The sequence below is a fragment of the Amphiura filiformis genome, chromosome 9, assembly GCF_039555335.1.
Source record: "Amphiura filiformis chromosome 9, Afil_fr2py, whole genome shotgun sequence".
NCBI classification, from domain to species: domain Eukaryota; kingdom Metazoa; phylum Echinodermata; class Ophiuroidea; order Amphilepidida; family Amphiuridae; genus Amphiura; species Amphiura filiformis.
Window position 1 is genome coordinate 40,202,411 of NC_092636.1, and position 27,929 is coordinate 40,230,339.

The 27,929-nt window shown below is 37.8% G+C and overlaps 1 protein-coding gene across 1 annotated transcript; it reads right to left on the minus strand.

Moving 5' to 3' along the window:
- Positions 1–404: 404 nt before the first annotated feature.
- LOC140160993 (GMP synthase [glutamine-hydrolyzing]-like) lies at positions 405–27,929 on the minus strand. The gene is made up of 16 exons (XM_072184355.1): positions 27,786–27,929; positions 24,188–24,428; positions 23,742–23,856; positions 21,795–21,892; positions 20,616–20,719; positions 18,602–18,795; positions 17,832–17,885; positions 16,511–16,622; positions 13,531–13,743; positions 6,690–6,908; positions 6,170–6,285; positions 4,791–4,916; positions 3,686–3,801; positions 3,041–3,171; positions 2,342–2,514; positions 405–2,078 (listed from the first exon to the last, which is right to left on the minus strand). The coding sequence occupies exons 2-16, from the start codon at positions 24,385–24,387 to the stop codon at positions 1,977–1,979; spliced, it is 2,073 nt and encodes a 690-aa protein (XP_072040456.1). The 5' UTR covers positions 24,388–24,428; positions 27,786–27,929; the 3' UTR covers positions 405–1,976.

The window sequence follows — 27,929 nt, forward strand, 5'->3', positions numbered from 1 at the left end:
GCAGCTGCATACATTCTTAGTACGGCACATGTACGGCCAAGAATTACTTCAAATATCTATAGGATGCATTTTTCATGCACTGGCACAAATGTGATGCGATCAAGCAAAATCAGTCGGAACTAACAAATATCAAAATTTCAGTTTCTTATAGGATAGTAAAAAACATTTACAAAGCTGCATTTTGCAGAAAACACCATTGAAATTGAACAACCAGTTCCAAAGATATGAGCAATTAATTAAAAAAGAGCTTCCAAAACAACAGGAAACAAAAGAATATATTTCCTTTGCTTGGCTATATCTTATAATCAATATTTCTGGGTTCCGACTGATTTCTGGATCTGGATCTGGATTATTTACTGCCCAACGCCCCTAAAGAGGAGTCACGCGAGCAGGGTGGTGCTGATTTTCCTTGATCGCATCACAATGTAGGTTACAGATGACCTAGCATTATGAAAATATAAGCTCCCCCACAAGGTGAAATAAAAGTAAATTGAATGTGCTGTTAAGGAGTTAGTTTTGTCCATATTCCCTCAAGTTATCATACGCACAGAGTTTGACTTGGAGATCTCTGAATCTGTATAGCCATAAAACCATAAGATGCATCAAATAAGATTGCCGTGCATGATAACCAACAGTGAACCTCCATAATTGTTACCAACGCTTAGTACACTTCTTTAATTGGCACAACGCATTACATGCAGATTACAAGCAAGCATTCACTTACAATCCAGGGCCTGGATTTCGTCTTGGTTTGCGAGAATCAAAATATATCATAGTCACTGCACTTACTGTATGATACAATGAGAGAAATTGATTCTCGCAACCAATTCTTACGAGAATCGATTCTGTGATTCTCTTCTAAATCTAGACCCTGCAATCAAAGTTTGTTGGGCTCATGGCAAATCCAAATGTACACAAACCTCCCTCCATAAGTGATGATATACAAACACAGTAGAGCCAAGTTTTCAGAGCAAAATTATTCAGAGAATATCAGAATTAACCTTAAAGGTTTTGCCGGTTTTGTACATGTATATTTTTTCATGTAATGCTAAAAATGCATTGCTCATGTCGATACTTTGTCTGACTAACAGTGTTTAAAGGGCTGCTTCCATTTGTGTTGTATCCATTAACTTTTAAACACAAATTGTATTGATTTTTACAACTTTTCCCCCAAATTTTTAAGAAATCTCAAAAATTTCAGTTAAGCAAAATTGGTCTATTTTTCGCAAAATCTGGTCTAGAAAAAGGGGTCACTGATATACCAAAAGGCCGAAAATGCTACGCATGTTTGCGGCACATCCCCATAATGGTCATTTGTACTGAGTACCCCACCCTGGAAGATTCATTTGCTGAAATTGTTAATTTTCTTTAACTTTTATCCAAAATGTTGTGCTAAATAATGTATAATTAGTTAACTATCCAATAAAGTTAGTAAACCAAATCTAGTATATAACACGTGAAAGTTAAATGGGTACAACATTTTTTTCATACTATTTTGTTTTCATGTGCAAGGACAACATGGTGGTATGTATCCATTTCTCTTGGGACTGGTGGACAGTCCACCACAGGTGGCTCTTTAAGGGCAAAATACAAACTACAGAGCCATTTCATCACATTGTATTCAGATCTGTTTCCGAGTCCTTCCTTTATCTTGTCATCTCATTGTCAGGGTTGCCAAATCCATGATTTGGTAGCCAATAAAGCGACTTTTGAAGATTTTCCCAATGACTTCCTAAAATTTTCTGTCCCATATAAACCAATAGTAATGAAAAAAATTCGGCAACTTTTCAACATTGGCTCCCGCGACTTCCAGTGGTGTCACATAGAAATGGTTATGAGAGTACGATTACTTGACTCGCGATTCGGGCTGAAATTTGTTGGCAACTCTGCTCATTGTATTCAGATCTGTTTCCAAGTCCTTCCTTTGTTTGTCTTTTCATTTCATTGTTTTCAGATCTATCCTAGCCCTTGTCTTTTCATTCCCATTCTGTTGTTCCTGGAGGTTTAGCGGTGAGATCGTACATGACACGAGACACACCTGGAACGGTCTGAATAGCAGTCACCATATCGATTATCACCTGTAGAAAGAAATAAAAGAAAAAAATTGAGAAAATAAAGTAAAGGTAGGTGTCATCCTCAACCTAGACCACCTTCGACAGTGCAGGTTATACAAATTATCAAAATGATTGAAACCGGGATAAGTGACATTTTCAAAACCATTTTAAAAATATAAAATCGCTAATAATTCCACTGGACTATCATACAATTGCATCCTTTGAATTCAATTGATCTCACAAAAACCCAGAAATTCTGTTATAATTAGCAAGTATATTTTTTTTACCTCTTCTTTGATGTGCTTGCCTGGCTCAGCTGGAATACCTGTCATAAAGTCATTTGTAACAAAGGTACGGATCACAATGCTGCGTTGGCATGACGGTTCATGTTTGACTGGGTCACGGTCAAAGTGAAGAGGGACTAGAATCACTGGCATCTGACTTATCTTGTTGTAGTAACCTGTCAAAAGTAAACAAAAAATTGCAGCATAAGTATTTTTTCCCTTCAACATGTTTTTAGTTCTCCTTATCCTTTCTCTTAAAGACCCATTCAGTGATTTGCTCATCACAAGTATTGTAAAAGTTAACATTCAGGTTTTGGCACATTTGTTACTGTCATAGATGTGCTAACATAACTTAATAGTGGTTAAACAATTGGATGAGATTGCCCAATGAGGACAGTTTAGAGTAGAGGTCTTCTCACTCGCTTCTCACTACTGTGGCCGGGTTTCAATTCCCCTGGTGCCACATGCGGTTACCGATCCATGTTTGTTTGTCCTCACAGGTTTTTCCTCCAGCATCTAAAATCGGACCTTTTCCCATATACTTGTCCCGTCATATCCGGATGGCATCCCTTGAATTTAGTAGTGTCTGAGCACTATTGGGCTTAGCCTGGCTTCAGCCGAATGTTATAAATAAATTAATTAATATTGCTGGAGCTGAAGGCAATCAAAATTTACAAGCTTTAAAACTGTGCAATGACCTACCACTTTTGAGTAGCACATCTCTACCCAAATGATCCGCCTGTCTGAGTGTACCTAATACTCCTGGTGTGAGAAAGGTTGGTGTGACATCATTGATATTGTGACTGATAGGATCTCCAAATACATAGACCACCCTGAAATGACAGAATGGCAAAGATATCAATGGATATCAATAACATGTTCTTCACATGTTATTTAGGCCAAAAAAAGGTTTGTCTGAAAGCTTGCGCGCGCATTTGTAAAATCGCGCGATTTGAAAAAAAAGAATGCAGAATTTTTTTTGTTTAAATTTTTAAGTTTTTTTCAGAAAAATTTGGCGAAAATCAGACTTTTGTTCCAAAAATACCATTAAAAAGTCGGGGGTCGCATTTAGCATGTTTTCAAACCACTCGTGAGCTTTGAGACAAACTTTTTTTTTTGCCTTATCAAAAGTATACACTTATTGAATTAATGCAATTATAGATTAGCAAGAAATTTATTCTTTCCCTACAGTAGACCAAGGAAGGAAAATTTGATACTTGACCAGGATTTGAACCTGGGATCCCTGGGTATCTAGACCTGTGCTCATACCACTGAGCTATCAAGGAAGCCAATGTATTTAGGAATAATTTCCAGTATTTAGTCAACTTGAGTTTGTGAGCATCTTACCTGTTAATATTATGACAAATCTTGGGTATGATTTTAGCTAACGTTAAGAGGTTTTCCCAGTGAGGTTCTCCATCACAGGTTAAAGCTGCTACATAGCTGTATGTTCTACAATCACCCTGTAACATGCAATTCAAATATTTCACCAATTTAGAAGAGTTATAATTTAGAGGTTAAGAACTATTTAATAAAGAAGACTGCTTTTATAGTACACTTGTGGATATCGACTGTTATCCACCCATCCAATTATTGGACCTGTATAATTATCTTCTATCACATGGTAGTAGATGTTAAAAACATTTATTCTCTGAAGTATCACAATATCACCCTCGTGGCTAAAGCAAAAGGGGATAACAATTCATCCCGGCAAATTCATGCTGGACAATATCATGCAAAACAAAGACAGGCACATCAATACATATAAGACACACAACCACCCCTACACACAAAACCACACACCCCTGTGTGTGTTTGCCTCCAACCGAGAACAGTGTGTATTGCTATCTAACCGCAGATGTGTGTATCATGTTTTCATTGCCAAACCGTGGATTAAAATGGCGGACTTTTTGTGAGTATGATACAAAACAGAATTTTAGCCATCAACTGCTAACTGTATTTTTTACACACATAGTCTGCAGTTTTGAGTAAGTATCGCTCAAATGCATTTAGCAGGCATTTGAGGTCTACTGCAGCAGTTTGAGACAGAGGACTGTCCTCGGTTGCTGATATGTCCGCAGTGTAGAGTGAAAAATCTTGTGTGTCCTTGTTTGCAAGCATACACCGACGCACATTTACTAGGTTTAGTTAAGATGTGGACATAAGATGTACTGTGCGGATGACATCAAAGGCTATTGTCCCACTATTGATTGATTGGACTTCGGACTTGTGTACTCATTACATCTCACTAATGGTCGTTGTCATAACTGTTGATCAGCCAATCAGCGTTAACAGGGTGATTGTTTATCACTTCTGCATTCATGCTTGTGTACGTTCGATGCACAGCACATACCACAGAAGAATTCAAAATTTACTTTTATAACATATTAATTAATGACAAGGGAAAAATCCAATGCAGGTCTGGGGTGCAAACCTGTTGTTTAAAGCTTACCTGTACCCCTACAGTTTTGATTGGTAATAGCGTAGCTGATAAATCACATGCCACCGTGATTGCAGTCAGTAGGTCTTTCTCTTCCTCAGATGTTGAGCCCTTTATTCTCCCCATTAGAGCATGTGGCTAATAATAACAACACAAACATATACGTTATTAATGGGAGGAAAGTGTGCACATTCTGAAATTGGGCTATTCCAGTTGAAGTCCATACACCCCATGTGGAAGACATAACCTTAATCTCACACACAGGGAGTGTGAATTTCAAACAGGGTTACCTAAATGGGCGACTCCTGATGAATTTACATTGCCTGTGTGAGAGATTAAGGTCATATCTTCCATAGTGTGGTGTATGGATTTCAATTGTAATAGCCCATTGTATGTGTATTCCAAGGACATAGGTTTCACTTAGATGGCTAAAAAGGTAACATAAATAAGTAGCCTTCTGTTTGGAAATTATAAAATGAATAATACCAGCTATATACATAATTCAGTAAAGCTTCCTATTCATGTGTTTAATTAGAATATAAGCTTTTTACAACTATCACTGGTCAGCATCTTAAACCTTCCAACTATATGCTCTTTATACATGCAATACACAAAAAAGTTCTTTGTTAAAGAGGAGCTGTATTCTACAGCTACAATTAGGGTTAGTAGTTATAATGCTTTATGGAACCCTTTGCTAGAGATCAGGACAATTAAAGTATAACTTTACTAATTTTGTAACCGGTAAGATGACTTGCAATGCTACATATTAATACCTGAGAGGAAGAAGGGCCCAACTCCAATTTTTTTACAAAAATCAGTTAGACCCAGCATTTTATTGCCAGCAGATTGTTCTTCCTTGTGTATGAAAGATGAACCAAAATCCACTCTCTAAATAGTCTTCCATGTACGCTTAATCATGGTTTTCATGGAAGGCAGGCCCAACTCCATGGTTTGGGCCCTTCTTCCACAAATATTGGGTTAAAGAGGAATTTTGTTCATCCATGAAATCTACTTTTCACTACAATAAACTTTCTTGCTAACATATATTACATGCTACTTGTGCAATGGATAATTATCAAATTTCTGTAGCTATTTATAACACATCTGCTTACGGAACTGGCACTTGCAGTATATTAGAGGAAGAAGGGCCCAACTCCAGCTCGTATTAAGACCTGTACCGTTGCCATGGAAACATCATATATAATTTCGAATGTTAACAATATTGTATACATGTATTAAAGGTCCCCTGAAGATGAAAACATTCTGTCTATAAAACTTTTCCAAATATTAAGTTTTTTCTAAATATCTCAAAAACAGTTTTGATGGAGTTGGGCCCTTCTTCCACTCAGGTACTCAATTATGGTCAACAGAATTCCTGCCAAGAGCCTTACCTTACTTGCTGCTCGTGCATAATCTACAAGTATTCTTAAAATAACATTAGTTTCTGCAAAATCTCTGCCCATATAGGGTTCTTCTGCACATATCACTCTAATTGCTAAACCAGGGCCTGCAATAAAAACATACATAAATACATTAATAAGGACACTAGTACACTGACAGAATGATATGAGAGCGAGTGAGAGAGATTGATACATAGCAACTTCAACCTAACCACAGTGACTTTATGGAATTTAACTCTTGGGTGATTGGGATGGCCAGTGCATATAAAATGTTGACCCCCCCAAAAAAGGACCAAACAAACAAAAACATTTGGCCTGATTCGAACCGATGACCTTTGGATCTCTAGACTGATGCTTTGGCCACAAGCCACAAATAAGTAGTGAACATTGAAGGGTTAAATTAAACCTTTAAGTTGTGTTATTTCTTTTTCATCCATTTTTTTATTTTAAAATCCCCCAATAGGACCTGAAAAGGTCATGTGAAAGATAATACAAAATAATATTGTGTTACCTGGAAATGGATGTCTCTGCACAACATCTATAGGAAGTCCCAAGTCTGTTCCAAGAACTCGCACCTCATCTTTATGGAAGTCCTTCAGCGGCTCAATCACCCTACCCTGGTCTCTCAATTGGCGCACAAGTTCTGTGTCGTTGTGATGTGTTTTAATTGCCTCTGCGTTATGGCTGGCAATTTTGGAAGCACTCTCAATCAAATCTGGTCGTAATGTGCCTGTTATAAATGGGCATATAATGGGCGTTATAATTAATAGGCACTTGACTTATCAAAAGTCAGTTATTATAATTTTGTGTACAAAATTCTGCAAATCAATAACATTTATTTCAAATTACAAAGATAAACATGTACTGCAAAAAGATCAATTTCAAATTTGTGTATGTTATTGAGAAAACATTTAGCTGAATAATTAATTTTACATTCCATATTGTTATAAAAAAATACACGTACTGGCAATTTGCTTAAGGGAAGGGGTAATAACGTTTGGACAGTATTTATTGTGGGACATTAGCGCACATCAGACATATCGAATTGCATTCTGAATACGAAGAATGTCCTTCTGATATCAAATAATTTTGATTTTTTGAAATTAGCAATGTAATACACATTTTATGGCAAATCATTAAAATTGATATTTTTGATATTTAAGGTTAAACAAAGTGTTGAGGGGCTTTACCTCCAGAAAAAATATATTATTACCTTATACGTAAGAAAATATGTCTACTTATCATGTGAAATAAAAAAATCCGGAAAAATTGTGTGAAAATGTGTTTTAGCCTATTTTTTAGCTGTTATCAAGCACTATTATTCGATTTGTTTACAAGCGCCAAGCAACTGTCGTCTGGGAGAGTGATTGACATCTTTATTATTAGAGAAGAATGGAATCTGTATAGTTCATGAATATTCATGTCGTATTTACACAACCTGTATCCCAGCCATTTTTGCCTAGTTATCGTAATCGTTCATATAAGACGCCCATATGATCCATGGTGTTAAACTGATATTCAACAACTTTATATCTCTCGATCTTTGCGATCCGAAATATTGAATTTCAACTTTAGGCACATCTCTAGCAAGATAATAAATACCTGTCACAAATAGAGGTCTTGAAATGTTACTTGCAACGTTAAAAATGTGAATAGAGAACAAATCGGGTTCAACATGCTTCAAAAATATGAAGGTAATTGTCAACGCCTACTACCAGAATAGCGGAAGAGGGCAGACTTCATAAGGGAGTGTTCATATATTTTAGTGGGGACAAAGAATTTGGAACTTATTTCGGGAAATTTCCTGGGTTTTTGGTTTTGTTTTTTATTTTATCTTCCTGTTCGGGTGTTTCGGTTGGCACATTTTGGGCATTTTCATGCACTTCACAGGAGTTTTTCGTGGTTTCTCTGTAGCTGCCGTGTGTACTTTTCCCCACGTACAGGGTATAAATCCCGGGGTATAAATAAATAAATGAATAATAACATATAAAAAAAAAAGAATCTGGAACTTCAACGTCAAAAAACAAGACAAATTGTACCCTGCTAAAAATATCAACCCATATCCTCTCTGAGAATAAAAATGATAAGACTCAAAAAAACCTGCAAAAAAATATTTTTTCGGGGGATAATTTGGGATAAGTTCGGGCCTATTTTATTGTGACAATTTTCAAAATCTATAGGCCTAAGGTGAAATGTGTCGTGGGGATGTGCGGCAGATTTGGGGTGCATTTTCAGCCATTTAGTTTAGACTCTGTTGTATTTTTAGCCATGATTTTATTGACCCTCAGTGTCATGAAAATTAGGTTCAAGAAGGGTATTTTCAATAATTTTCTCGAAAAAGTAAAAATTTGCGAAAACTTTCAGTCCAAAAGTTGATACAATTTTGGGTCTGTTTTCTTCAAATTTGGTTTAAAATCGTACCGTAGTTTTTCGGAGTCACAGCCTCACATCCTTACCCAAACCAGCTTGAGAAGGTTCCCCCGGGTGTGTGCAAATTTGTAATTTATAGGCCTACACTCGTTATTTAAGCCTAAAATCAAAGTGTTAATACCATTAACACTGCCATAGCCCGTTTTGTCGTGATGACTGGCTTCCAAAATGTAGGCCTATTTTAAATTATAAATCTGGTCCCGCTAGAGGTGTGTTTTACCCTGGAGGTCTCTCCTCGGGTTAGTGGATGTGCCACAGTTTTGGGGTAGGCCTACCTTTTCAACGACTATGATGGGTGGGTTTACAGCGAAGACCAACTTTTGGGCGCATTTTGGCAAAAGTGCCCTTAAAAAAGCGTCAAATTAGGCCAAATTTGGATGACTTTGATCCCCGCGGTACAAATGTTTTGAAGAGACCCGCCCGAGGTGTTTTTATTTAAAAAAATGGTCGGCCCTCCTAAAAAAACCCTCCCCAAATCAATCATGGGTAGGCCTACCAAAATGCCTTGAGACCCCCCCCCCCCCAGCGCCGTGACCTACATGACATGATATTCCCCCGAGTCCACCAGAAAATATAAAAATACAACATTTTGATAGGCCTACTATATTTGTCTGTATAAAGAGCTGGGCGTGCAGGGATTTGCCGACTCAATGTTCATTTTGAACCATTAATATTTGGGCCACGGGGTGCGGGAATGTGAAAAGGGGGGGGGGGGGGAGGGGGGGGTAGGAGCAACAAATTATTCAGGACGATGCGTGAGATTTTACTCATTTTGCAGCTTTTTGCGTGAGATTTATTACCTAGGCGTGAGATTAACCTTGGCGTGAGACCGTGAGAAAGTGACCCAATGCGTGAGACTCACGGCCAATGCGGGACAGTTGACAGCCCTGCTTGTAGGCCTACCGCGTATGTCTACCGTGATGACAGTAAGCGTAGCTGCCGGGGGGCAATTGCAAAATTGCCTATTTGGGCCCCGCCCCTAGTGCAAGGAAAAAAAAGAGGGAAAGGGGGGGGAGAAAGAGGAAAAAGAGAGGAGAGGGTGAGAGGAGGGGCAGAGAGATGGGGAATTCAAGCGATATGCAATACAGCTCAATAGGCCTACCATATATTATGTATCATAAGCCTGGCAAAAATTGTCTATTTGGGCCCCCGCCCCCAGTGGGAAATTTGGTGGATTAGGGCCCCGCCCCATAGGGCCTACAGTCTTGCCCCTCCTGGAAAAAAATCCCAGCTACGCCATGCGTGATGATGTTGCAAAGTTGCGGAAGTTCATTCATAAATTTCCCATTTCCACTCGACAACAACAGACCAGCACGCAGGCCGCAGTAGCTAATCCCGAGCTAATCAGAGACATGTGCGTTTCTCTTTCAACAGAAAATAATGTGACCATGTGACTGAAACGATGTACGCTTCAAATAATTATGCTCTCGGCGTCAAAAGTATGATAATGGAAAATATTTATAATGAACACTCCCTTATTTCGCCACACCTTTCTCGTGTTGCCTGGTATATCAGCAAAACCCTACACTATCGCCTTCCCTTGGTAAAATCCCTGATAAAAACTCGTGATATTGAAATTGAATTTCAGCGCCAGAACTTCCGTCATTCTAGCATCATGGATGAGCTTGGATGGATATGCAGTGGCGCCCGCTAGAGGGGGCAGTATTTCCCCAATATTTGTTCTTTCTCATCCAGTTTTTAGGCAAAATCCCCACAATTATGTAATTTTCCACTTTTTATGCGGCAATTTCAAGTGCAATAAGTGCCCTCGTCTCAAATTCACTTCCCCGGGCCCCATGCCCGGAAAAAATTCTGGTTCCGCCACTACGGGTATGGCCATAGCTAGGCGCCCCGTTGCCCTTGGTTATGCTGGACGTATGAGAAATCAGAGCTTGTTCAATTCCGCCAATTTTAGAAATTTTAAAGGTAGGCCTATATACAGTGTAGGCATGTATAGCCTATAGAAAAACGGATCACAGTCAAATAAAATATAAAAATCGTAGGCCCAATAATTTTACTAATGGCATTTATTGAGCTGCTCACTTCTTGAAAATCCTATGGTTTAATATTGATATTATATAATTGAGCTCCTTGTCAAGCTCCTCAGTAGGCCTACACATAGGAGAGTGACTAACTGAGCTCCCGCTATTTTCAGAAATGAAGGCCTGGCCTATTAAATGAATAATTAGGATTGAGGCAGGCTTTTGTTTCATTTTACAGAACTTTTTAATCCCCCAAAATTAGTGGTTTTTTTTAATGGGGAGTAGGCCTAGGCTTTTAAAACGAAATTCAAATTTGGCAATATTTTCCATTGCTTAATGAATTGATCTGCGTGAAAATGCCTAAACATGTGGCCAGAGCGGGATGACTGGTATAAAAATCTTAACTTGTGAGAAAGGGCGTAGGCCTATGGGGTTGTATGAGGCTGTGGATCACGAAATGCCCCTTTAATGTGTGCTAGGTAAAGTCATTCTTCCTTTCGACCTGCCAAAATTTAATTTTATTCCCTCCCCCGCCCCCGGCCTGCAATCAGTACCGGTATTAGCCTACTAATTATAAGCCAAAATTTCCAAGCGACTCGCTAAAAATTGCTTGCCTCCCGTCTCGACCAGCCAAAAATCGCTTGTCCGCACCCCCTGGACTGCCAAATTTTTGTGGCCCCTCCCCTTGGCCTGCCAAAATGCCCCATCCCTTTGCATATAGCCTATATATAGGCATATGCCAATTGTTTGGGATCCCCAATTTCCATACCCATACCCATACCTTAAATGGATTTCTAAATATCTACCTGTTGCAAGCGCAGCATTGGCGCTGGATTTTAAGCTAGAAAATACCTAAATATTTTAAAATCCAAACTCGGCAACACCACTTGCCCTCGGCAACACCACTTGGCAAATACAGCCCGTCGTAACAATGTCGTACGTAAACAGCGTGTTTTAAAAAGAAATGAGAGTGTCACTTCTGTCCAGAAAATTTTGAATTTTGGCCTTGAGCAGCGACAATCAGAGGTAAGAAAAACACAGTATGACGCGGCTTGAAATATAGAATCACTATATCAATTTTGAAGTTTGTACTTCAAAGCACAAGCAAACGAGGTGAAATGGTTCGAAAAAAAAATTGATTTCGCTGTATCTTTTTATCGCGAAACTAGACAATTTGGCAGCAGCGAGTCGGAAAAATAGCAAATATCTCAATTTTCTGCTATCGAAATGAAAATTTAAATAGCACCTGCATGCAGAAGAGGGTTTATAGAAATAATGTAGGTCAGAATTTTGTCTATGAAATCTTGCGGAATTATTATTACTGGTTACAAAACGACATACAAGTGGAGGCCATTTTACTTCAAATTCGGCCAACATTTTAAGCTTATATAAAAATCGAGACAACCAATATCAAGAATGAATATGCACATTCTTTTATTGACTTGTTTGTAATGTGCGTCGAAGTTCCCAACAAAATCGCCACTTCCAATGAGAAATTATGGCCGTGTTCCCAAAAATCTTGATGCTCGGATATTGAAAAAAATTGAAATGTTTGAAAAGTACATTTCATTTTGAGCCAAGTGGAAAATTCAAGCATAATAATGACCCTTACACTTTCAGCTTTTAGACGTAGTTTGCGTTTTCTCTCTCCGATATTTATTTCCAGAAATAGAAAAGTTTAAAGGGGGCTACGTGCATCCCATTTTGCTTCTGAAAATGGCAAAATTGTGTATAACCTTAACAGTACTTGAAGTAATCTTTATAAATCTGATGATTTATACTTAAAGAGTCTGTGGGGGGGGGGTGGGGGTGAAAAGCCGACGATCAATTGAAAATTTTGACCTTTAAGTATTGAAGATATGGATTTTTTCCCAAAACACCAAAAAAAATAGGTCTTTTGGGGAAAAAAATCCATATCTTCAATATAAAAGGTCAACATTTTCAATTGATCGTCGGCTTTTCCTCCCAGCTACATACACTTTAAGAATATATCATTAGATTTATAAAATTTATTTCGAAGACTGTTATATATCAAAATTTTCAAAAATATCAAATTTTAATAATTTGTCATAAAATTTGTATTATATCGTGAATTTCAAAAATGAAAATTATTTGATATCAGAAAGACATGCTTCGTATTCAGAATGCAATTCGATCGTCTGAGGTGCTCTCATGTCCCACAAAAAATACTGTCGAAACACCATAAACGCTCATTCTAGATCCCTTAAGTCTATTCACATTTGATATTCAGTATCAATAAAGGAAATTTCTGGCACCAAGAACATAATACTTTTGTTTAAATCTTACACTGTGATCACATGTGCACAAAGGGACAAAGTCATCTTAATTTGGTTATCTCCTCAATGGATGATTATTCCCAATTATTATTAGCTTATCTAGCGAGACATCTCGGTGGAGCATAAAAATACAGCACTAATTTTATTTAATTAAAAAAATATTATCCTGTTTTCCCAAATGAAACGGAGCTAAATCCTAATATGGGCCAAAAACATGCGTTTTAGGGTGATTTTCGTATGCTGTGATATCAAGCCCAAAGACTATATGTCAAGTTATGCATTCTAACTTTTAGATAACACATTTTCTAATATTTTCCATAACCAATTATGAAAATTAACATAAATTCTAAAATTTTGAGCTCACTCTTAGCCTATAATCAAGATTTTGAATGCTTAGACTTGTGCTAAGTCTTTGAATTTTATGACTACAATTGTAAGAAAACATGCAAAATTACATGTTTTTGGCCCATTTTCCCTCAAATTGTCCAAATTTTAATTTCATTGCCAGTTAGAACTAATAAAGGATTAAGATTTAGCTATTTTTCATTTGGCAAAACAAGATAATATTTTTTTAATTCCAAGAAATTAGAGCTGCATTTTTCTGGAGTAGGGAGTAGTCATATGCAAATGAATCACAACCCACCTTGTGCCAGTATGGTATCTTCAGGTTTCAAGTTCAACTCCATGCAAACCTCGTCCGCTATTCTCATGAACATGTCGCCGATAACTTTTCGTTTCTCTTCTGGGTTTGTGATCATGTTGAGTGTCTTTGTGACCCGTTTCGGTGACTTGGGATCTTTTCTGTTTACTGGTATAGAGGTGGTACCATTGTAGAATTGTTGAGCTGCAGTAATAACTAAAACACAACAGAGAGAACAAAAACAAATTTAACCCTAACCCAACTAGGACTCACTAAAGCTCACTATTAAAACCACTCTGCGTGCATGCATTCCACGGGACTTGATGACGCAATCAGACCAAGTCATATATACCCAGGGAATCGTTGGCCGGGCCAACGTCACCCGTGTAGCTACATGCTGGGGATCTTCTGCGTGGCACGCGAGGGGTCTGAGGTTCGAATCCTGGGGGTGCCAAGTGACTTTCTTCTTCATCTTCTCTCCTTTTTCGTTCCTTCTTTCCCTTCCGATAGCCAAAAAACCACGGGTAGGGTTAGGGTTAATGGATAAACAACCAACATCAAATATACTTGGCATCATTTTTTCATGTTTTCCAGATGGCTGCCTCTTTGCAACAATAATTTGTGTACTCTCCAACAGGGTTCATAGTGTCAAGACCACAGTGAAATCAATGACTTTTAATGACTTTCAAATACACTTTTCAATGACTTTTTATTAAATCTCATACCTCGGATGTGTTGAACAGTATTGTTTGTACATCTTAATATAAGTACCAGTTATGTTTGTACCTCTTAATATAAGTACCAGTTAGTTTTACCCTATACAAATATACATTGATACTACAGCCTGTAGGTTCAGCTGCTGAATTCTGAAGGGTTACTCAACTAATCTACTGTTCTAATTTATCTAACGGGAAAGTATAAAGTAATACATAATAATCACATACCTGCCAACCCCAGAAACCCCAAAAGTGGAACACATATTGCGCGGGAGCACTTGGGCGACCGAGCATATAACAGCGGGGGTTCAGGGGCAAAGCCCCGGTGGGGGTCGAGTGGATGAAGCCCCGAAGCCAGAGGGTTTTACACCATTTTGACCTGTTTTAGACTTTTTTGAAAAAATGCTTCCTTCATCCTATAAAAGTGGTTTTAAATTTTCAGTTTCCTATACTATTGTACATGAGAGACATTCTTCAAAGTTTTTTTTTGCCTGTATAACATGGCCTACATGACCGAAATTGATATATATATAATGCATAATATAAAAGCGATGATTCATTAAATTTTGCCCCCACCCCTCCTTCAGGTATGTGGGAGGGGCCCACATGGGAAGGGCCGGGGTACTAATGTGTATTTCAAAGCTCCTGGCTTGTTTTACACTTTTAATAAAAAGTGCTTCCTTCTTCCAGAAAACATGCTTTAAAGTTTTCAGTTTCCTATACTTTTGTACATGAGAGACATTCTTTAAAGTTTCTTTTTTGCCTAATAACATGGCCTACATGACTGAAATTGATATATATAATGCATAATATAAAAACAATGATTCATCAAATTTTGACCCCCACACCTTGGGTATGTGGGAGGGGGCCCACATGGGGGTAATAATGTGCATGAAGAATACATTGTATGATAAAAGTAATTTGTAAAATTCAGTATGTTAAACATACAGAGTGATGTCACTACAAATTGGGACTAAAATAGTAGGCCTATCCCAAGGGAAATACATACACACCCCTACCCAACCTCCCCCACCCCCACCCCAAGTCCACCCCGACTGACGGCCACACAAAGCCAAAGGATACAGCTAAAAGGTTCATATCAAACCTTTGACCCAAGTTTGCTTCAATTTAATTTAGACTTAAACATGACTTGATATTAGAGTATACATATAGGCCTACACGAAATCAGTCCAGCATCATCTCAAACGTCATCGTTCATTAATACACATTACATACTTCTTACTAAGGTAATATTCATTGAGGAAAAAGAGATGAGTTTTTGTATGCAAAACCTGATAACATGCAGGTCCGATAATCGACCAAAATGCATCAATTTTGGGAGTCTTTTGGGCATGAAAAGGTGACCACATGCATGTTAAATGAGTACCATTATCTAGCCTAGTCATCCAGTCAGGATTCTAAGGAATTTTCATTTTAAAATTGGAAATATATGTGTCCAGAAAGAATCATCATTAATATTTCTTTTTTCTCGTGAAAAGCGGAACGTTCCGCTTTTAACCGACTTTGAGGTTTAAAAGTGTAACAGTTCCGCCAAAGCGGAACGGTTGGCAGGTATGTAATCATAAATTAAATAAAATAATTATTAAAATACATCGTATTTTTATTTTTCCTTCATACAAATATATTTCAAAGACTTTTAATGACTTTTTTTACTTTTCTACAAAATTTAATGACTTTTAATGACTTTAATGACCTTGCTTCAAATTCACTGACTTTTAAGGAATTTAATGACCGCTACGAATCCTGTCCAAAAGATTACAAACACAAACATTTGAAATTGTTGTTGCACAATTAATTATTTTCCAATTTTCCTTTTATTGGGTTTCCTACTTATTATGACTGTTTGCACTGCAAAATGTAAATTTATCAGTATTTACAAATGACCCTTGTTAACCTATAGTGTTAGTAGTACTAAATTGGTACTTTGAAAGTCAGGGACCAAAGTGCAAACACAAGGCAAAACTGGATATGTTCTCAGGCATGAGAATAGATATTAATGACAAAACATGAACATTCTGAAAAAGCAGGAAAAACATGTATTAAAAACATATGGCAAAAATTCTCCAAAACGGGCCAAAAATAAATAAAAATGCGGAAATTTGGACAACAAAAAGGCAGGAATTCCTGCTTGGGCAGGAAAATTCTCATGCATGTGTTCTACAATTTGAGCAGTTACATAGTACTCGGAAAGGGCCAAAATATCTTCTTTGCTGATACTCATAGAAATTACTTTTCTACTGGCTTACCTTTCAAGTGAAGTCCAAGTCTTTCTAATGATTCCTCCACCTTTTCACTCTCATCCTTTCTCATGAAACCATTATCAACATGGACTGCTACTACTTGGTCATGTTTTAATGCCTGAAAAAAAGTATTAGCAGAATAATTAATGATTTCCTAAGATGGACATGAGGAGGAGTGTAATAGCACAGTCCTAGAATTATGGCTGACAGTTCTATTGCATGTACTTTTCAAATTATACATATGAAATGTTTCTTTGCATATTTATATAGATTGCGCTTTGGATAGTACACAGTGGGGGGTGGCAAAGAGTGTTGCAATTTTGTCTCATTGACTTAATTGAGGCATTTCGTGATCCATAACCTCGTCCCCCACTTTTCTAAAAAGAAGCTGAGATTCACATACCACTGGAAACCTCTGGCTACATAACGTTTATGTTCAAAAAAATTCTTGCTGATTAATTTTTTTAGCAAAAATGTCGTCAGATTTGTATTTACGTCCTGTTGTGTTAATATAACACAATTAAAACACAGTGGCCTATGGATCAACTGAAATTTTTGGGAAAAGCTTTTTTCATGCATATCTACTGAAAAATGTCATAAAAAAAAGGATGCTAGAATCACAAAATACTCCTTCAAATTGACTGATTGGTCTACTATCAGATAAGGTCAATGAGAAAGTATTTTACAAACCTGTCCAAATGCACCTTTAGTTTTAAGAAATCTTATCATTAGATCTGGTAGATTTTGAATATCTTAAGGGGGTACTACACCCCTCGATGAATTTGTGTCTATTTTTGCATTTTTCTCAAAAACTAATAATACAGTGGTAACAAAAGTTATGTATATTATAGGGGCAAGGAATCCAATTACTATACTGGAATTTCAGTGACCCAGGACGAACGGTTCGTTATTTATGATAAGAAATAAGGTACCGCTAGGATGTACCTCACTTCCTATCATAGATACTGAACCGCTTGTCTTGAGTCACTGACATTTCAGTGTAGTAATAGGATTCCTTGCCCCAATAATATACATAACTTTCGTTACCAGTGTGTTATTATTTTTTGAGAAAAATGTAAAAATAGTCACAAATTTACCACAGGTGTGTAGTACCCCCTTAAGATTATTGAACAGTTGAAATCTCCAGAAAACAAGCTTCAAAATGATATATCACATGTCATAACTGCGTGGGAAATAAGGTTCTCAAAAATCAAGTTTGCTCTTGAAATTCTTTCTATTGATTCTATTATGCTCATTGGTCCATGTCTCTGAATAAGCACTGGCGACTTTACCCTGGGTTCGTTGTGGATGGTCACATATGCCTTACCTTTGACATCAATGCAGCACAGACAGTAGAATCCACACCACCACTCACTAAACACTGAAAAACATGAAATGAACACACCAGTTAAATAGCATGCACTGAAATTTCAATTTTGGAGGTTTAAGTTTCTCAGAATTTCCTGATGTATTTTTCTTTGATCTTATCACCGACCTGTATCATGTATGCAAGTGTTTGATCAATGATTAGTGACCTAGCAGTTGTCCATGACTAAGATAAGACCAGGGCAGTGGAGTTGCACGCCCCCCCCTCCAAATTGATTTGAAATATATAGACAATCACATAGGAAAATTGTCTAAAAACAGCTTGTGACCTCCACTCAGGCCCACTCCTACTATCATGGTCAGTTTCCCACCCAAATAGGATCTGCGATGCCACTGCACCAAGGCCCAAAATGGCCTGGGCCCAAATATTTGTTAATGGCAAAATATGCACACAGGGGTAAAATCGGTTCAAAACTGATAAATTGATAAAAAGTATTTTGAGCCCTACATGATACACAATTAATGCCAGCTTTCGATCAGTCAGAAATTCACCTTTTGGGTGAATCCCACAGGCCTTTGCATTTGGCCCACTGATGTTGTCACGCCAATGCACACATCATTACTGCACCCTTCACGGCATTGTAGTGTGCAGTAACAATGGACGCTAGCGATTGTGCATATCGGCGTGAAGACAGGTGAAGACGCCAGGTGTCCAAACGCAAAGACTTACAGAATTGACAGAAAAGGTGCATTTGTAATCTTGTAGCTTACCAGTACTTTGTTGTCCTTGACGGCCTCCTTGATTTCAGCAATACATTCGGCCTCCCTGCTTTTCATTGTGTAGTCAGCCTTAAGCTTACACACTTCAAACAGGAAATTCTTCATCATAGTTTTACCATTCTCTGTCAAGTCCACTTCAGGATGAAACTGCACACCATACAGTTTGCTGCTCTCATTTGCAATAGCTACATATTTATATATAAAACATGAAGAGGAAACAAATTAGAAGAATAGGAAGAACACTTATATGCCATATTGTTGTGTCAATCATGGAAGGGAATATATCTTACCTGTGGATATACCATCATATACCGTCATAGCATTGAGGAAGCTTTTTCATGCACGCATCTATGCGGTGACTTCAAGCGTGTGCACGCCAGCAATTTTGAGCGAAAGCTAGAGATTTGAAACTGGGTCCAATGAAATATGCACTGATGTTACTGCCAAACCATGGTGAAAAATGGTATAGTTTCACCACCTGCCTGAAAAACTTCAATTATAAGTTTGTGTGTCATACAGTGGTATGTCGTATTACTTAATTATGGCAGAAGTACAGGCATGAAAACTGGTCTTGGAAAAAAACACTGAAAACCATGTTTTTTACCATTTCCTGTGAATTTGATTCAAAAATAGGCTGAAAAACACTGAAAACAATAACTGTAAGTAGCAATCCATAATGGAAATCCTCATAACTGATGTACACATTACTTTGTTGCATCTTCCTTTAAATAAGAACTTCCCCCTGGTAGTATAACTAGAGGTTGATGAGAGAAGTGCATATGACATCAAAATAAACTTAATGACTTGGAAGACCACACTTGAATCAGGTGGATGTGACTTCATAAGAGCAATGTCGGGGATTATAGATCACAATTTTTCAATCGATGTAGAGAGATGAGGTCCCACCAACAGCCATTGTAACAAATGGTTCATGTTCAACTAATTCCAGCGGACGGTCTGTGGCTAGCAAGGAATCGTCTTTGACCATGCGCTGATCTGGCTGGTCAGGAAGATATTTAATATCCCGAATTTATAATATGCCTACCAGTTCCATCGTATAACTGATTTGCAAGAGAATATTTCTTACCATGTTTAATAAATTCAGTATTTATTGTATAATAAAATGTGGCCAAATGTATATTTGTGTACATAGTGTGTGGATCCACTGTTCTGCGGACTTGGCTACTAAGCATGTCGGGAAGGATATGGTGGTATGCTGACCTGGGTCAATATGTTCTGAGCAGATGAGGTCCCACCAATTGCCTACGACCTTGTGTGCGATCATGTGACAGGCAATTCCCGATAATAATAGAAGTGCCCTGCTTGAATCTGGCAGAAGTCAAGCTGATGTCAATTACATGTACGTCTATGGGCAGGGAATAAATAAGATTGGGAAGTGTCACTCTATGATAAAAGTAATAAACTATGGAAGCCGCCATGGAAGCCGCGATTTCTACCAGCTGCATCGCGTCCGTTGCTCCGCGTTCAAGTAATAAATTTACCCGTAAAAATCACGGCTTGCTGCATCCAAGGTTAGACTTTTCAAGCCTGCTACAGTGTATTTTTTTCAAATGTTGAACAGCTATTTTTAATATTTTAATGACATTTTTAGCGCATCCATGAACTAATTTTTATTATTTACATCCAATCGACCAACAATCCCGCTATCCGGGCTAAGATATACAAGAAAATACTGTTTCAAACACGAAAATTAACCCTAAAGTTAAACACGCCTACACGTTAGACTTGGCGATAGTCCATTTAGATCATCGTTGTCCCCTGATGCTTGACAGTTAGGAATGCGTACTGTACGCGTAGTGTTAGCACCCGTTAGCATGGCGGCCCCCATACGTGTGTCAAATTTTGTAATTCGCGGCAACTTCTGTACAGCATCCTGTAGCGTGCAAATTTGGCTAATCCGCGTTTCATTGTTAATCCCCTGCTATGGGTAATTCATTTCAGGTACTTCACGAGGAGTGAATTCTTTCTGTGATTGACATCTTACCTGCTATAATATTGCCTGATGTTGCTGCTACCTTGAAGCCATCTCCTATTGAGTCTAGACTGTCCCCATGTGTTAATAAAACCTGCTGTTCTTTACTTAATCCCCTAGTATAGGTAAATAAAACAAACAAACAAACAAAAACGGTTGGTTAGCTAATTAAATAAATCATCTATTGAGCTTTATTGATCGCCATACGATGTGATGTTGACCTTATCTTGGGAAACTGATCATTATAGTACACTGCTACAATGTAGCTAGACCCACAAGGCCGCACAATTTACAGAGTGCCACAAATCAGGGTGGCCCAAATCATTTACCATCCCATGAATGTACAGAGAGTAATCGACCTATATGAACCATCACAACCAGGATCAGCTCCCCAAGTTTTGCATGGGTAAACAGGGACAATTAGTTTTTTGTCTATAAAAATTTCAAGCTACATGTATAAATTGGCACTGTCAGGGCTTGAAACTCATAATTGAGATAACTGCTTTCATCAATTTTAATTATGTATATCTACTTTCCCTACTTCTTCTTGTCCATTTACCCGTTAAATTATAATTGAATTTGGATTTACAGCAAAGAAAAAGAGCAAGATACACTAACTTGATGTGGGGAAACAAGTAAAATACAGACTAGATGGTACATAGAAGGTGGACAAAAACAGCATATAGGCAGTAGAAACAGGTAAAGTTTGATAGCCAAAAATTACCATTTCCAAAACACACAGAAGAGCTACACTTACAAAATCAACAAGAATCAATGGTAATACAAAAGTACACTAGAACAAGTGATGAAAATCAGTGTGCACATAAAGTCCTAAACAGACGCGATAAACCAAACAACCAATGTAGGCACAAAAACAGGCAAAGTTCGATGGCCAAAAATGGTCAATTCCAGAGCCCACAGAAGTGTCAGGAAAACAGTACAAAAGTACAACAACAAGGCCTTTCTGCAATAGCTGCCCTATGGACTACATTGTGTATCACCTGGCAGCTATAGGGTATTCTTGTACTAACCCTTTGCCATACATCATGTTCCATTGATACAAGATGAAATTGTTAAATGAACAGCCAGCATAATAGACAGAAAGCAATTGATATGGCGGTATGGAAAGGGAAGTTACTCAATCTCAAGGAAATCAACAGTTGATGGTTATCGTGCAAAATTTCAACTTACTTGAACAAGGCAATATTTTCTTTGATGGTGATTGTAAACTGTCCATCTTCTCTCACATCTTTCTTGACTACTTTACCTCCACTCTCCTTGTTCATCATCTGTTGGGAAATACAGGACATGATCTAATTATTATATACCGTATTTCCTCGATTAGTTGCCCCCCCCTCAAATAAATGCCCCCACCACTTTTTTCAACCAAGATTTTTCAAAAATGCTGATATTTCCATGCTATCTTGTGTAGTAAGCTTACCAAGTTGCTCACATAGTCGATAATAGCAGCAATAATTGGCGAAAATCTGCATCGGAAACCCGGAAGTGAACCAAAAGTCAGTGTTTCTAGTTCATAGTTCGTCATTTTAGTGTGACTTTAAGCTGACCTAATGATTTTAACTAAAGTGTGACTTTAAGCTGGCCTAATGATTTTAACTAAAAATAACCTCTAATAAACGCCCCCCCCCCCCCATGGAAAATGCAACGCCCCCGGGGGCGTTTAATCGAGGGAATACGGTATAATTATGAATAAATGAAGCAAAATATTATAAATTGACAAGGTTTGATCTTTAATATGTAAAATCTCAGGAATTGAATTCTGGCTATTTGCAATTTGAATTTGGGCTGGAACCAACACACTGCTGCCACTGAACTGTTTATGTTAACTTGTGAACTAGTCAAAGGCTTGTAACCCGTTCTGGAAATTCAGACCTGGGTACATTAGGGACGGACAGGTTCACAGGAATTTGTTCCAGCTCTACAGACCAGTGCTACAACACAGTAGCATTATGTAAAAAGTTAATTTTAGGTAATTTAACAGGGTTAGAATTTTGACAACTTGACTAAAGCAAATCCATTTGCACAGATTACTCGACAATAAATTTGAGGCAAATTCAGCTATAATTGTGCCTATGAGCATGTTTGCCTGACTATACAGTCGATTTTTGTTCTCCCCATGCAAGAATCAAAATTAATTTTTCTGTGAATGTGTGACTGAATGAGCTATTCAAGTTGAAATCCATACACTCCCTATGGAAGACATGACCTTAAGAGGTACTACACCTGGCCAATTTTGTGCCTGTTTTGCATTTTCTCAAAAATTATAGCGCGCATTGGTGACAAGTAATATATGTATATTGTAAAAGCCAAAACTACAAAAACGACATTAAAAATTCAGAAATTAAAGACAACAGTTGTGGAGTTTTAGTCAAAAATGAGGGAAAACCAATATTTGATCAATAAATCAATAACTACTTGCCTTGAGTTGCTGAATTTTCAGTGCAGTAGTTTTAGTCCTTGCCCCTATAATATACATATCTTACTTGTCACCAATGCCCTATAATTTTTGAGAAAAATGCAAAAATAGGCACAAAATTGGCCAGGGGTGTAGTACCCCCTTAATCTCCTACACTGGGAATGTAGATTTCAAATGGACTCACCCATTTGAAATTCACACTGCCATATGTGGAAGATTAAGGTTATGTCTTCCATAAGGCCTAACAAAAATAATCCGCCCGAGATTACATTACCCGGGCAGGAAATACCCTGCCCGGGTACCCGAAATAAAAAAATAAATAAAAAATTGAATTTTGCACAGTGTTTTGTGTTTTTAATATGAAAATTGATACTTTCTTTTCATGTCATACTCTATTAATGATATCAAAATGCATTCAAATTCAATGCATTTTGATATCATTAATAGAGTATGACATGAAAACAAAGTATCACTTTTCATATTAAAAACACAAAACACCGTGCAAAATTCAATTTTTTTTTTTAGGTCAACCATGTCCATGAATGATCCTAGCATTTAGGTCTAGGTCCAGGGACACTACAAAACTGAAAAAATAAAAAACACGGTCGGTCGGGATACCGGAAACCAAACATTATTTTTTTTAGGCCTAAGGGGTGTATGGATTTCAACTGGAATAGGCCAATGCAACCATGTTTTCTTACCTGCATACCATAACATATTCCTAACACTGGAAGACCACATGTGAATATAGCAGCATCATACACTGGGGCATCCTCATCATTCACAGAGCTTGGCCCTCCTGATATAATGATAGCTCTGTAAAAAAAAAAAAAAAATAAGTGTGACTTGCTTTTTACTATTGTGAGATTGCAAGTTGTTTTAACTTTATATACTCCTAATATAATAATTTGGGGATGGGTGACTTTCTAAGGATTATGGACTCAAATTATGCATTAAGTACAATCACAATCAAGCTCAAACAGTGCAAAAGGCCATGGTTTTGATGTTTTAAGCATGAAACAGTTTTCCACAGCTTGCCACACAGACACACCTGCATGTGTGTGTTTAACAGTACATGCGTTTAACGTTCCCATCCTTAATTTAAATTCGATAGAAATCATACATTTTGGCTTTAAAAGCAACTTACTTGAATCCTTTTTCTTGTAATATATATGCTGGCGTATCCAGTGGTAAGATCTCTGTGGCAACACAAAGCTCTCTGACCTTCCTGTCAATCACTTTTCCATACTGTGCCCCTGCATCCAGGATGACGATTTTCTCAGCTGCCGAAGCTTTTTTGTTGGTGCCGCCATCTTCGGCACCATTGTTAGTAACTTCACCATTCATTGTACAACCAATTTTGGCACTGCAATATATGTACTAGTGATCTGATGAAAACAATTTGTATATCGATACCATATATAATTATAAGTTCATAATTTGCAGTTAATTTCCTGCTATCTATTGATCGGGGCTACATTGTATCAACTATCATGCATAAAGCGTGAGATTTACGCTTTCTCTTGCTCTAAAAAGTCGTAAAATCTCATAAAAAGTCGCCAAGGCAGTAAAATCTCACAGCCCTACCCCCCTCCGCAATTTTTTTGAAAGATTATTGAGTGTGCTGCAGCCCTCGAATTAACCCATGGCACCCACAGCATAAGGCTTGTGAAAGTTGTTTCCCGTTACATAATTTTTCATGACTGTGTAGGTGACTATTTCATTATTCATTATTTTATACCATTTCATTATTGCATCTGTTACAGGTGTAAACCAATAACTACCCATGTATACATGTGATAAATCACAATTTGTAGTTTACAGATGTAGTTTACAACCACATGAAGGTGATTGTACAACTATTATCAAAATTAAGTTTGACAATATTTTTATGGGATGAGATCAGAGCAGATCAAAAGTGCAGGACAGAGAATTGAGTAGGTATTCATTATTAATTCATTATTAACCATATACCATGCTTCTACTGCAAAGAAAATCCCTGAAAATCAACAGAAAGAGATTTATGATTATTTAAAACCACAATTATTTATTTGTATGTTAAAGTTTGTTAGAAATCATGGAATAATGGAATATTTGGCCAGCAAATTGTTTTGAGCGGAGTAGGGTAACGGGAAACTAGGAATCGACTTTCATTAGCCTAATGCCATGGGTGCCCATCCCCACTGCCCTCAAAATATGTCCTTTACCGACGGCAGTCACTTGCCGTGCCCTCAAATGAAGTTGCCTTCGGTACCCCAGCCCTGCCCCTTCATTATAAAATCATCTATCAGACTGCTTGTGTGTGTTTTCTTCGCTTTTAAGAAATTGCCTTGGTGCCCTTCTCAAATTTTCAACAGTTGCCATGATGCCCTCTTGAAATATTACAAACTGCCGTGCTGCCTTGCACGGCCTGAAAAAATGTTTTTTTCCCGGCAAGCTAGTTACACTTTCCCGCGAAAAAATGGCCGTCAATGCCCATAAAACTCTTGAAAAAAGGTTTGTGTCAAAAGCGTGATGTGTCAATCAAGTGAAATTATTGCTTAGCTACCCACCCACCCTTACGGTAACTTTGGTAAAGGTAAGACCCACCCACCCATCAATCATAAATGCGCATGTTAATATGAAAACTACATGTACGATGTCATGCCAACATATTGGATGGATGGATTGAACAAGAACAAGAACAAACGCCAAACAACAATACAAAATACAAGTTTGAGATTGAGAATATTAAAACTTACGAGAACTAAGTTTATAATATTTGTAAAATGAGTTAAAAGAAAGAAAGAACAATAGACGACCGTCGGAACTCTGCATTCATTTGGGCGCAGTGCCGATGATGCCGCATGATTTGTTTATCAACATGAGCATGCATTCACGTGTCAAGCAGTGCGTGTTTTAAATGCTACGTTGGGGTTTCCTATCTAAATAGCAGGGCGAATGTTTATGTTTTTGGGACATCTCTATGACGTAGTCTGGGATTTCCCAATGCAATTTTAGACATCGTATTTATTTATTTTCGATGACGTACTAGATATTTTACTACCATCATTGTTCTTTCTTTTAGAAATATGTTGTAAATTTTCGTATTATTTACGATAAAATTAGTGCTGTAATCGATAAGCTTTCTGGGTATCGATATGTCGGGAGGCAAACATCCGACATGTCGATACTATTATCGATACTCACGCAGTTTGAAACACGGATTTGAGTTTACCAATACTGGAGGGGCTGGAGATCGTGAAGACGACATGATGCATGTATTCTAGATGTAAAGCTCACCTTGGACCTGATTTGAGATTTATAACCTAAGCATGTGTGCCATGTCGTTTGTGTATCGATACTGACATTGAGTGTTTCGACATGTCGGAAGTCTATGTATTTTCTGACTATCGATACTTACGACAATCGATTACAGCACTAGATAAAATTAAGTAAATATTAAAAGTTTTTCTATTCAAATCTGAAATTAAAAATGATGACAGATAGTGCTGTTGATGTTATAAATAATATCGTAAGTGAAGTTATTTGTGTAAGAAAAAAATATTATTTATTGTCACGTGTCACACTAGGCTGCACATTGGGCGCAAAACGCGAGGTACTAGCAGCACCGCTCGCTAGTTTGTTTACGGAAAGTTTGACTGCATTGCAGTATTAATTGCAAATGCATCGTGCATGTACAGATGTCGTAAGGCCTACAGTACTTTCTGTGTGAGCTATCGCTATATTATATTGTGTTGTCTGTAGCACACGTTGTTGTACATGTACTTGCTTGTTTTCACGTACCGGGTACCGGTATGTAGGGTTTTTGAAGATGGGCGATGGTGGACGCGCACCACGCAGGATAACCTTGTGAGTGATGGGATGGATTCGGGGAGCGACTGTCGGGCATAACTGGGCGTCCAGTGCTACACTACAGTGCGTGGTGAAAAAAGGGTATATTTAAAGAAATATTTGGACTTTTCCTCGATTTTTTTTTCTCCATAGCTCTTGTTTCCCTTGAGATGTACTGAATTTCCCGGCAAGGAGCTTCCCATATTGCCCACTTTTTCCAGCTGTGCCTTGCCTTTTTAGTGAAAATCCAAGGCAATTATCAACTTGCCCTAAAAAAGTTGCCATGCCCCTTCAGATCCTTAATTCGAGGGCTGGTGTGCTGGCTCAAATAATCATTCATAGGTCAAAAATCAAGCCAAAGCTCCCGCTATCATGGCGCTAGTCTTCAAAATGTGTCCGATTGGATGCACAACTGAAATCTTGGACTTGGTCGGTAAAATACTAAATGCGTGTCGCAAAATTTTTTGTGCGTCCGGAAAATGATGATGTGTTGGGCAACAGGGAACAGGGAACTACGCGGACATTTTGGACTGCTCTAGCTCTAGATCCGCCATCGCTAGGCCAGGTGTCTCACGGCAAGTCACGCCAAAAAAAAGCAATTCCAAAAAATTGACAGGAAATTCAGACAAAGTACATCCAACTTTATCCAGCTTTAGAGAAAAACAACTTTAAAAATTATTATTTTTAGTGACAGTATTTATTGGTCGTTATATGACTATCAGACCTATGAAAGCTAGCAGCACATGAGCATGCAGAGCATGAGAGTACAATGCATGAATGGCCAATGCAATTAATAGCCTATTGTAAAGCTTCCGAATTCGACATATTAAGACATTTCGTGAAAATCCTCTCATGGAATTTGGTGAATTTGTCACTTTTATTATGTTCTACAGATAACAACATAAACTCACCTTAAAATAAACTAATCCAGGATTACCAGTGATTGTCGATCTTTATATTATTATGTTGAATTTGCCTGGTACATTCGTAAGACTTGTACCGCGGGAAAAGTTCCGAAGCCAGAATTTGATCACGGAAGATGAACGCATGCCCAA